General features: G+C 40.8%; 2 protein-coding genes across 4 annotated transcripts; one reads left to right on the top strand and one right to left on the bottom strand.

The window, feature by feature from the left end:
* LOC146510515 (GTPase IMAP family member 9-like) lies at window positions 1-6,078 on the bottom strand. 2 transcript variants are annotated; one of them, XM_085175681.1, is made up of 2 exons: window positions 4,181-6,078; window positions 1-1,606 (listed from the first exon to the last, which is right to left on the bottom strand). In XM_085175681.1, exons 1-2 carry the CDS (start codon window positions 4,203-4,205, stop codon window positions 777-779), a joined length of 855 nt encoding a protein of 284 aa, XP_085031807.1. In that variant the 5' UTR covers window positions 4,206-6,078; the 3' UTR covers window positions 1-776. The 2 variants fall into 2 exon arrangements, with proteins under 2 accessions (XP_085031807.1, XP_085031808.1); XM_085175682.1 differs by having other exon boundaries at window positions 1-1,603.
* Window positions 6,079-7,265: 1,187 nt separating this feature from the next.
* LOC146510514 (GTPase IMAP family member 9-like) lies at window positions 7,266-10,720 on the top strand. 2 transcript variants are annotated; one of them, XM_085175677.1, is made up of 2 exons: window positions 7,266-7,411; window positions 9,515-10,720. In XM_085175677.1, the coding sequence occupies exons 1-2, from the start codon at window positions 7,387-7,389 to the stop codon at window positions 10,339-10,341; spliced, it is 852 nt and encodes a 283-aa protein (XP_085031803.1). In that variant the 5' UTR covers window positions 7,266-7,386; the 3' UTR covers window positions 10,342-10,720. The 2 variants fall into 2 exon arrangements, with proteins under 2 accessions (XP_085031803.1, XP_085031802.1); XM_085175676.1 differs by having other exon boundaries at window positions 7,268-7,411; window positions 9,512-10,720.
* The last annotated feature ends 2,047 nt before the right edge of the window (window positions 10,721-12,767 follow it).

Below are 12,767 nucleotides of genomic sequence, written 5' to 3'. Positions count from 1 at the left end.
TTATTTGATGTCTTTTTTATTACTCTGGTAGAACATACATGAACGTCATGCTATGGCTTTAGCATTAGCTTTATTAGCTTTATTGTTCGTACACTCTGTGTGGTCCAAACACAAGGAGCACATTCAGCTGGTCAGAGTGACGGCTCGCCCACAGTGGGGAATTTATGTCCCACCTCCAGCATGAAGAGACAGTAATGTCTGCTGTACCAGCAGGAGAGCCTCGCTCTCATGCAGCCATGAACAATGCAGCATGCAGTATTCAGTATGAAAGAAGATTACAGTTACATTACTTTACTCATTTACATCACAAGTGTATTGATTTATGCATAAATGGAAACACACAGAGAACATGACCTTTATTAGTGAACATAATCACATTTTGCTCACCAGCTCCAAGATTCTCATCCAATCAACAAGCTGTTTGCATTCTGTCGTTCAAACTAAAGTCTGCCACACAGAAAGAGCTGTGGTCAAAGTATTTGTTACTACACACAGCAGAACAGACACACATCAAACTCTGGGACGTCTCGGCTCCTCTTTTATTCTCAGCCATCTAAACATGCATAGCTATGCAAAATCATGCAGTGAAGTTCTAACCACCTAAATCTACATGTGAGGGTTAATATATATATACTGCTGTGTATTTATAATAGTGGGATATATTTCTGTTCTATTCCACTGAGTTAATTTTGAGTATAGTGCTGAGTCGTCTGCTAATTCATATGTACCAACTCTGAGGTGGAAATATGTAGATTATGAACCTGCATTCGTCACCTTCACTGTATGACACATGCATCTTTCAGTGCAACGCCTGCAGCTGCCAATCCTGCTCCCACTGCTGCTCCCACTGGGCCTAAGATGCTTCCAACACCCGCCCCTATCTGACAAGCCTTGATGTACTCGTTTTCTCTTTCTGCCCGTCTTCTGGCTTCTTCTTTTGACATCTCTAGATTTTCTCTCAGCAGTCGATCCATTTCTGCTTTTATTGCTTTCTCAGCTTCTTCAAACATCTCTTTGGTGTAGCAGCTTCCTCCGTTTTTCTGGACCATTGTGTTGATCTTCTTCAGCAGCTCTTCGACCTGAGAGGAATCCTTTTCTCTGTTGTTAAAAACATGATATCCTCCCTCACACTGACTGATGAAGTCATTGAGTTCTTTATTTCCATCAATTAAATGTTCTACACTGACATTATCTGCTACCAGATCGTCTCCATGGGTGAACAAGGCCATAGTGTAGCGTGCCGCTTCATCTCTGAATATCTTCTGAAGGAGTTTCACTGTTTCTTGTTCTTCTTTGGTGAATCTGTTTGGTTGGATCACAACCAGGAACACGTGAGGACCAGGAGCAGCAAAGGAGATGCACTTACTGATCTCTTTCTCCACCTGCTCTCGAGATAGTTTGGTATCAAACAGACCTGGAGTATCAACTACAGCCAGTGTTTGACCCCCAAACTCTCCTGTTTCCTTCTGACACTCTGCTGTTATTGAAGATGACGATGAAGTGGATTTAAAAACTATTCTTTTTAAGATGGTGTTTCCTGCTGCACTCTTCCCAGCTCCAGTTTTCCCAACCATCACGATCCTGAGATGTTCTTTTGCTGCATCTGCTGAAGAAGATCAACATGTCATCGATGAGGTTTTCCAAAGAGAAGCATTCCACATCCACTTTATTAGTAATCACACCTCTGAGTGGCATCATTCATCAGCATGAAATGATATCACTGCTACACAGATGATGGAGCAGTTTTATAAGCCCAGCTGTTTCACGTCTCCTTCTACTCCTTTCACTGATATCAGGACTTTCCTCCATGAGTCAGTAGCTGATAACATGCACAAGAACACTTTCTGTTCAGCAATGAGCTCAGCCTCAGGGAGGGGCAGCCCTCTGAGGGGAGGGAGACAAAGACGTACGTTTATGCACCTCTCTGCATTTAATCCTTTCTTATTATTAATCTCTGGCTCTCTTCTACAGCGTGTCCTTGTTCTGTCTCCCTCCACTCAACTCCAACCGCTCACGGCACACAGCCACCCCTCCCTGAGTCTGCTTCTGATGGAGATTTAAGGAAGACGGATTTTGTCAGCATCAAAACACTGCAGCCTTCTGAGATGCAGCCAAGACAGTTTTTATTTTTTCTCCGGTCCGACCAATGAGTAGAGATGGACCGATCCGATATTACGTATCGGTATCGGTCCGATACTGACCTAAATTACTGGATCGGATATCGGAGAGAAATAAAAAATGTAATCCGATCCGAAGTATCACAAAATCACCTCACAAAACGCGCTACTTGGCCTAACCCAGCTCGGCGGGTCAGAGCAGTATGTGTCACGTGATAGAGCGGCTGTCGTCTGCCAGACCTGTCGGCGGACTGTTGGAGCATTTGGAGCCTCCTACATGCTTCCTAAGGCGTTTCATCTCGGCGAAAACTATCCCAGAGAAGTAAAGCAAGTGTGTAAGTTCATCCCTGAATGTTTGCAGAGTATTTCCACGTTAAGCTTAACAACTAAAGCTCCATATTGAGGTGAAAGGGAAGCGATTTGTCCCGGACTCCAGCTAGAATTAAAAAATATACACAAAGCTGAAGTTATTCTGTCTTTGCTGCGCAGTTGCATCTACCTCTCTCATTCACTCCCCCTCCCTCTCCTGTTATTACTTCAAACATGAAACTGATCAATGATCAGCTGATCGGCTTTTCTGTCGCGAGTCCCGACTTTCTTGTTTGTTTATCGCCCACTCATAAAGAGGAGATCAGCGGATAAACAGCAGCAGCACGTTTAAGCTTGATCAGCTGTTGTTAGAATTTATTTAATATTACTTTCTACACCAGGATCTTTTTCTACGCAGCTGACGGCTGTAACTGTGCAGGGGCGGATCTAGCAAAGTTTAGCCAGGGGGGCCGATAGGGCATTAACAGGGAAAAGGGGGAACAAAGACATACTTTTCTTTCTTATTCTCATTTAAAATATCTAGCTTTTAATTATTTAATAATTATCTGAATCTTACACCTAAAATTTTAATCTGATGTAAAATGTATAGAAGTCCATTACTGTATATAGTAACTGTTAAGTCTAATATACCCTAGTAAGCTACAATACTTTTTCCTTTGGGAAGATACCATCTGTGCAGTCTGCAGTTCTGTTGAAGAAAGATGTTGAATCTATTTAATTATTCTTGAAAAATAATTTATTTCTGTGCATTTTTTTTCACACTGCATCAAATTAAAGTTGATTACGCCGATTAAGCATCATGAGGTGGAGGGTGGGGGGTGGTTCCCTATTTTTTTTTAATTTATGTTTTTGCTGGGAGTTTTCAACCCTATTAGTTAGGTTGCTTACTCTTTAAAATACCAGAATAGGGAGGATGGAGCAGGTTTAAGTTTATTAGATTGATCAGTGTTGCCGAACTATAAAATATTTTGGGTGCAGTGTGTTTTTTGCACACAGTTATAACAGAATAACTTTAGTGTTGTTTTTTAACTTGAGTTTGAACTTATACAAAATTCAGCAAGATATTAAAAAAACAGTTTTATTGATTAAAAAGCACACTATATCGGATTCATATCGGTATCGGCAGATATCCAAATTTATGATATCGGTATCGGACATAAAAAAAGTGGTATCGTGCCATCTCTACCAATGAGTGCTGAGTAAAGCAGGTTTTTACATATACAGGTCCTCTGACACATCTACAACACTGTGCATAACACACACCTGCACACAGCAACAAAGAAATTGACTTTAATGTTCATGTTGTCTGTTGTTGTGAGACCTTCTCTGGTTTCTTTCTGGTTGTAATGGTGGAGCAGCTTCAGTCTGAATGAAAACTCCCTGAAAATGTTACCAATCCATGAAAGAGTAAAGTAACGCTGTCTAAATACAGTTAATTTGGTTGTTAACTGTTTTCTGTTGTCACAAAAAGCTTTTCAGTGTTGAATTCACTTGCATTTGTTTAAAATGTGTTGCAGCACATTTGGCTGTAACAGGACAGCAGAGGTCAAATAACTACAGAACAGAATGAGAGAGCAGTGTTAGCAGCACACACACATTCACAAAGAGAAATCACCTGCCTGAAAACAATCAATTCATCAATGTAATGAATACAAAACCTCATATTCTTCTTATAAAAACTTTATATGAACCTGAGATTTCTTATACAACAATAAAAGTTATAAATTACTCACAGGGTGGAGCAGGATTGCTGTCCATGTTCGTCTTTTACAGGCGGATAATCTTTGTCTCTGCTGATGTTCTGCTCTCAGCTGCGTGACTTCCTTCAGCCGCCTCGTTGGCAGTGCTCTGTGTTTCTGCAGCAAAGCTCTGTCCCAGTTTTTAAAAGCTTCCTTCTCGTCAATCATCAATCAGGTCATCTGATGTTGATCATTTGCCTGGTCTTAAAAGCACATTCAAGCAGATGTAGGAAATCTGCAGTCAGAAATATTAAACCTGTGCTGTCAGGAAACAATGACCTAACAGAATATCATGATCCTGGACAGATCAGGAGTTTTGCACTTACAATTTCTGTTCCTTAACGTTTCTGTTTCAGTCTTATGTTACTGTCGTTTTTTTTTTTTTGCAGTTTTGTGCCTTTTTAGAAGTATTTTTGTGTTGGTTTCCTCATATCATCCATCCATAAAAACGAGGTTAGTCATTAATATACTGCTGCTGGGCTGTAGTTACATCGTAAATGTTTAAAAACTGAGCTTTAAAATGATTAACGGTAATAAAAACCGAGAGAAGCCGACAGGCATCACTGACTGTTTTTAGGGGCTTGTTGAGATTAAATACAACAAGATACAAAACACTAAAACATGTTAAAAACACAACAGCCTTAATGAAGAAAGAGTAGAGTGGGCCCTGGATTCATCACGTCATCAATCATCATCCTCACTAATGTCTGAGTGTCAGACACAAACATGGGGATCAACATATTTAGTTTTAAAGTAAGTTACAGAGCTTTTCCTGCCTTTCTGGAGGGATTATATTTCACTAAAAAACGGTCTAATATGCATGTCCACATAATTATGCATTATTATAATATATTAAAAAACACACGCTGTATTTTAAAGAACATACATTAAGAAGCAGATTATATTAGATTTATATTTTAAATAAGACAAAATTTGGATTTTACAGCAGTAAAATGATTGTATCTCTACAGTTTAAAAATGTAATAAGCTTTCCCCCTGCACAGAGTGGATAGAGAAACAAATGGAATCATCATAAATACATTATTTTATATTTATTACTTCCCCCTCCTCATTGCTTTATTATTGTAGCTCTAGTAATAAATAATAATGTAAGGATTCTGGATCAGCACCGTGATGGCATTATAGTATATACAGTATTCTGAAGAAGGTCTAAAATGTCACTGTGTGTGCATGTGTGTGTTTTATTTAGATGGATTTAAAAAATAATATTACTCATGATATAACATTGTCCAGACATGTCTGGTAAGGACATGAGGAGGAAACAGTAGGAGCTGTGTGAGGCTACTAAAGGCAGTGCTATAACATTTTTCTGTCATCATTTTATTATAGATTAAGTGCAAGAGTTGTTAGGTGTGGATAATTAGATTATAGTTTATTGCAATAGCAAGTTGTGCCTTGTTCTCAGATAGACAGCAAGTGGAGAGTGATATATGAGATGATGGGATGGAAGGAAGAAGAGAAGCAAAGAGTGATTCACAGGCAGAGCCGAGTTTATTTCTCACAGTTTTTTGTTGCCTTATGGTTCCAAGTGCTGTCACCAATCTTTGCATTTTGTTATTATCTCATGACACTTGTTTAATCAGCTACCATCTCTCCTATGGACTTTTTAATGTCTACAGATCAACACAGCCCTGCCCTCCAGCACCATCAGCAGCACTATCAGCAGCAACCCCTCAACAGCAACATTGTACCCATCAGGTAAAACATCGGCTACGTTTGCTTTGCCTTGTTGCCCATATTAGATTCTTGATGAATGTGTGTTGTTGTTATTCAGCCTGGTTCAATGTGCCCCTTTTTAACTTTGAGCACCCGCCCCTTTAAACCTCTCTGCACGGCCCTGCTGTAAACGGACCAAAGTTCAGTTGGGAGAACAACTGAGATCATCCATCCAAAAAATCGAGGTTAGTCATTAATATACTGCTGCTGGGCTGTAGTTACATCGTAAATGTTTAAAAACTGAGCTTTAAAATGATTAACGGTAATAAAAACCGAGAGAAGCCGACAGGGATCACTGACTGTTTTTAGGGGCTTGTTGAGATTAAATACAACAAAATACAAAACACTAAAACATGTTAAAAACACAACAGCCTTAATGAAGAAAGAGTAGAGTGGGCCCTGGATTCATCACGTCATCAATCATCATCCTCACTAATGTCTGAGTGTCAGACACAAACATGGGGATCAAACTCTGGCTGGTGTGGATCCTCCAGGTCTGTTTAACCTTCAGTCGGGAAAAACAACTGAGTTCAGTTGGGAGAACAACTGAGATCATCCATCCATAAAAACGAGGTTAGTCATTAATATACTGCTGCTGGGCTGTAGTTACATCGTAAATGTTTAAAAACTGAGCTTTAAAATGATTAACAGTAATAAAAACCGAGAGAAGCCGACAGGGATCACTGACTAGACCCTAAAAGACTGGCAGCTGTAACTGCAGCAAAAGGTGGTTCAACAAAGTATTGACTCAGGGGCTGAATAATTACACACACCCCAGTTTTCAGTTATTTATCTGTAAAAAATGTTTGGAATCATGTCTGATTTTCATTCCACTTCTCACGTGTTCACCACTTTGTGTTGGTCTTTCACCTGGAATTCCAATAACATCGATTCATGTTTGTGGCTGTAATTTGACAAAATGTGGGAATGTTCAGGGGGGCCGAATACTTTTACGAGCCACTGTATAAAACAAAAAACATTCCTCCTTCAGGTTGTCTTTTTCACTGGAACTAAGGAGCCGAGCTGCTACTGAAAAACAACCAAAATAACTGAATGTAAATATGAGGAAACAACACAAAAATACTTCTAAAAAGGCACAAAACTGCAAAAAAAACGACAGTAACATAAGAATGAAACAGAAACGTTAAGGAACAGAAATTGTAAGTGCAAAACTCCTGATCTGTCCAGGATCATGATATTCTGTTAGGTCATTGTTTCCTGACAGCACAGGTTTAATATTTCTGACTGCAGATTTCCTACATCTGCTTGAATGTGCTTTTAAGACCAGGCAAACGATCAACATCAGATGACCTGATTGATGTGACGAGAAGGAAGCTTTAAAAACTGGACAGAGCTTTGCTGCAGAAACACAGAGCACTGCCAACGAGGCGGCTGAAGGAAGTCACGCAGCTGAGAGCAGAACATCAGCAGAGACAAAGATTATCCGCCTGTAAAAGACGAACATGGACAGCAATCCTGCTCCACCCTGTGAGTAATTTATAACTTTTATTGTTGTATAAGAAATCTCAGGTTCATATAAAGTTTTGATAAGGAGAATATGAGGTTTTGTATTCATTACATTGATGAATTGATTGTTTTCAGGCAGGTGATTTCTCTTTGTGAATGTGTGTGTGCTGCTAACACTGCTCTCTCATTCTGTTCTGTAGTTATTTGACCTCTGCTGTCCTGTTACAGCCAAATGTGCTGCACAAATTTTAAACAAATGCAAGTGAATTCAACACTGAAAAGCTTTTTGTGACAACAGAAAACAGTTAACAACCAGATTAACAAAATCCGTCTTCCTTAAACCTCCATCAGAAGCAGACTCAGGGAGGGGCGGCTGTGTGCCGTGAGTGGTTGGAGTTGAGTGGAGGGAGACAGGACAAGGACACGCTGTAGAAGAGAGCCAGAGATTAATAATAAGAAAGGATTAAATGCAGAGAGGTGCATAAACGTACGTCTTTGTCTCCCTCCCCTCAGAGGGCTGCCCCTCCCTGAGGCTGAGCTCATTGCTGAACAGAAAGTGTTCTTGTGCATGTTATCAGCTACTGACTCATGGAGGAAAGTCCTGATATCAGTGAAAGGAGTAGAAGGAGACGTGAAACAGCTGGGCTTATAAAACTGCTCCATCATCTGTGTAGCAGTGATATCATTTCATGCTGATGAATGATGCAGCATGAACGATCTTTTAATTGGAGCTGACTCTGGTCTTCTCACCATTCTCGTCCTTTTAGATCTGAGCTCAGCCTTCGACACCATTTCTCACTCTGTACTTCTAAGCAGACTTTCCTCTCTCGGCATCTCTGACACACCCCTCGCCTGGTTTCAATCATATCTCCTCGACCGTTCTCAGTTTATTCAACTAAGATCACTCCGCTCTCGTCTATTCCCCGTCACCTCTGGTGTACCCCAAGGCTCAGTTTTAGGCCCTCTTCTCTTCATAATATACATCCTCCCTCTAGGTACCATCTTCCGCAAATTTGATCTTCAGTTTCACTGTTTTGCTGATGACACCCAGTTATATCTCTCTTGCAAACCTGATTCCTCCCTCCCACCTTCTTCCCTTACAGAATGTCTATCCGAGTTAAAATCCTGGTTTACCTCTAATTTTCTAAAGCTCAATGAGGATAAAACTGAGATCCTCCTTATTGGCACCAAATCCAACCTTTTGAAGGCGAACCATTTCTCACTCACCATCGATAACTCCAGTTTTCCCTTCTCCTCAGGTTAAGAGCCTTGGTGTCATCCTAGACAGTTCACTTTCCTATAAATCTCACATCAATAATCTCACCCGTTCTGCCTACTTCCATCTACGTAACATTAACAGATCACTTCCTTCTCTTTCCACCCAGTCTACGTCCATTCTTGTCCACAGTCTTGTTACCTCCCGTATTGACTACTGCAATTCTCTTTTGCATGGTCTCCCCCAAAAATCCCTCCATAAGCTTCAACTGGTTCAGAATTATCACCAGAACCCCTCCTACCAGCACATCGCCCCTGTTCTTCAAGAACTTCACTGGCTCCCTGTAAAATTCCGGATAATATTCAAACTTCTTCTGCTCACCTTCAAGGCCCTTCATAACCTCGCTCCTCCTTACCTTTCTGACCTGTTAACCACCACCTGTTCTGCCCGTTCACTTCGTTCTTCTTCTTCTATCCAGCTTGCTGTACCTTCCTTCCGCCTCACCATCATGGGAAGCAGAGCTTTCAGCTGCTCTGCCCCCAGAAATAAGAAACATTGGTTCTCTCCCACAGTTTAAATCCCAACTCAAAACTCATCTGTTCAAATCTGCATATTCACTGTGAATCCACTGTTTGTTAATTTTATCTTGTGCTTTTATTTTATTCTTCTTATTCTGCCATTGTTTTACTAAGTGTTTTATCCTATTGTAAAGTGTCCTTGGGTGACTTGAAAGGCGCTCATAAATAAAATTTATTATTATTATTATTATTATTATTATTATTATTATTATTATTATTATTATTATTATTATTACTAATGCCACTCAGAGGTGTGATTACTAATAAAGTGGATGTGGAATGCTTCTCTTTGGAAAACCTCATCGATGACATGTTGATCTTCTTCAGCAGATGCAGCAAAAGAACATCTCAGGATCGTGATGGTTGGGAAAACTGGAGCTGGGAAGAGTGCAGCAGGAAACACCATCTTAAAAAGAAGAGCTTTTAAATCCACTTCATCGTCATCTTCAATAACAGCAGAGTGTCAGAAGGAAACAGGAGAGTTTGGGGCTCAAACACTGGCTGTAGTTGATACTCCAGGTCTGTTTGATACCAAACTATCTCTAGAGCAGGTGGTGAAAGAGATCAGTAAGTGCATCTCCTTTGCTGCTCCTGGTCCTCACGTGTTCCTGGTTGTGATCCAACCAAACAGATTCACCAAAGAAGAACAAGAAACAGTGAAACTCCTTCAGAAGATATTCAGAGATGAAGCGGCATGCTACACTATGGCCTTGTTCACCCATGGAGACGATCTGGAAGCAGATAATGTCAGTGTAGAACATTTAATTAATGGAAATAAAGAACTCAATGACTTCATCAGTCAGTGTGAGGGAGGATATCATGTTTTTAACAACAGAGAAAAGGATTCCTCTCAGGTCGAAGAGCTGCTGAAGAAGATCAACACAATGGTCCAGAAAAACGGAGGAAGCTGCTACACCAAAGAGATGTTTGAAGAAGCTGAGAAAGCAATAAAAGCAGAAATGGATCGACTCCTGGAAGAAAATCCAGAGATGTCAGAAAAAGAAGCCAGAAGACGGGCAGAAAGAGAAAACGAGTACATCAAGGCTTGTCAGATAGGGGCGGGTGTTGGAAGCATCTTAGGCCCAGTGGGAGCAGCAGTGGGAGCAGGATTGGCAGCTACAGTCGTTGCACTGAAACATGCATGTGTCATACAGTGAAGGTGACGACTGAAGGTTCATAATCTACATATTTCCACCTCAGAGTTGGTACATATGAGTTAGCAGACGACTCAGCACTATACTCAAAATTAACTCAGTGGAATAGAACAGAAATATATCCCACTATTATAAATACACAGCAGTATATATATATTAACCCTCACATGTAGATTTAGGTGGTTAGAACTTCACTGCATGATTTTGCATAGCTATGCATGTTTAGATGGCTGAGAATAAAAGAGGAGCCGAGACGTCCCAGAGTTTGATGTGTGTCTGTTCTGCTGTGTGTAGTAACAAATACTTTGACCACAGCTCTTTCTGTGTGGCAGACTTTAGTTTGAACGACAGAATGCAAACAGCTTGTTGATTGGATGAGAATCTTGGAGCTGGTGAGCAAAATGTGATTATGTTCACTAATAAAGGTCATGTTCTCTGTGTGTTTCCATTTATGCATAAATCAATACACTTGTGATGTAAATGAGTAAAGTAATGTAACTGTAATCTTCTTGCATACTGAATACTGCATGCTGCATTGTTCATGGCTGCATGAGAGCGAGGCTCTCCTGCTGGTACAGCAGACATTACTGTCTCTTCTCTACTTGGTGCTGACCAACCTTCCCTTGCTAGCAAGAAAACAACAGTTCCGTCGTTGTCTTGCTTTCTTCATGAGTGATGAGTCTCTGAACTAGCAGGCCTGCTGAAGCGCAGACCCAACAGGATCATTATTGGGCCATATGTAAATAACAAAACAACTTTATAACTTAAAGCAAAATTGTGAAACGTGAAGTCCAAAACAAATCTTTATATTAAGGCCATCAGTCAAACAATGTTGTTTGGTGTGGGTCTAAACAGAGCGTGTTGTGTGTGACGTCTTCTTTTGCGCATGCGGCCGCTTTGAGCGTTCACACTAGAGCGCGTTTGCTGTCGCATTTTATTTGTAGTGTGAACGAGCAGACAAAAAAATCGGATTTCATCAAAAAATTGGAATTGAGCATCAAGACCTGCAGTTTGAACGTAGCACTGGTAACACCTGGGCCCAGTGTGCTGGTGTTTCACCATTTGTACCAATGACTGTAGAAAACATGGACGACCTCAGAGCCAGAACACCTCCATCGCCCCCTCCTATTCACCCACACAGACAAAGCAATCTGACCATACCTGAACTGATTTACAAATGCAAACACATATCTGAATAAATACTGATCATTTAGACACAAATTGCTGCGTTCTTCCATTTGCGCAACATCTCTAAAATTAGAAATATCCTGTCTCAGAGTAACGCTGAAAAACTAGTTCATGCATTTATTACTTCCAGGCTGGACTACTGCAATTCATTATTATCAGGAAGTCCTAAAAACTCCCTGAAAAGCCTTCAGCTAATCCAAAATGCTGCAGCAAGAGTCCTGACAGGGACTAGAAAGAGAGAGCAGATTTCTCCTGTTTTGGCTTCCTGTTAAATCCAGAATTCAAAATCCTGCTCCTCACATACAAGGTCTTAAATAATAAGGCCCCATCTTATCTTAATGACCTTGTAGTACCATATCACCCTATTAGAGCACTTCGCTCTCGCTCTGCAGGCCTACTTGTTGTTCCTAGAGTATTTAAAAGTAGAATGGGAGGGAGAGCCTTCAGTTTTCAGGCCCCTCTTCTGTGGAACCAGCTTCCAGTTTGGATTCAGGAGACAGACACTATCTCTACTTTCAAGATTAGGCTTCAAACTTTCCTTTTTGCTAAAGCATATAGTTAGGGCTGGACCAGGTGACCCTGAATCCTCCCTTAGTTATGCTGCAATAGACGTAGGCTGCCGGGGATTCCCATGATGCATTGAGTTTTTCCTTTCCAGTCACCTTTCTCACTCACTATGTATTAACTGACCTCTCTGCACTGAATCATCTGTTATTAACCTCTGTCTCTCTTCCACAGCATGTCTTTATCCTGTCTTCCTTCTCTCACCCCAACCGGTCGCAGCAGATGGCCCCGCCCCTCCCTGAGCCTGGTTCTGCTGGAGGTTTCTTCCTGTTAAAAGGGAGTTTTTCCTTCCCACTGTCGCCAAAGTGCTTGCTCATAGGGGGTCATATGATTGTTGAGTTTTTCTCTGTATCTATGAAGCGCCTTGAGGCGACTTTTGTTGTGATTTGGGGCTATATAAATAATATTGAATTGAATTGAATTGAAATTATTAAGTCCAGTTTCATGAATTGGATGATTTTGTCTTTCTAACAGCTTTCTGAGCACACAGACATCTAAAACTACAGTAACATCCAGCTCACTCACTCACAGCTTGTTTAATGAGTTGCTGCTTATTTAAACTATAAATCAAAGTGCTGATCAAATAGTTTGATGTATGGTCAGAATTCTTCAAGTCCCGGCTTGGACAGTCTCGGTCGTTGTGTCCTTGGGCAAGACACTTCACCCGTTGCCTACTG

Source organism: Neolamprologus multifasciatus, chromosome 10, assembly GCF_963576455.1.
Source record: "Neolamprologus multifasciatus chromosome 10, fNeoMul1.2, whole genome shotgun sequence".
NCBI classification, from domain to species: domain Eukaryota; kingdom Metazoa; phylum Chordata; class Actinopteri; order Cichliformes; family Cichlidae; genus Neolamprologus; species Neolamprologus multifasciatus.
Note: the sequence above shows the minus strand (reverse complement) of the source record. Positions and strands in the feature narration are given on the sequence as shown.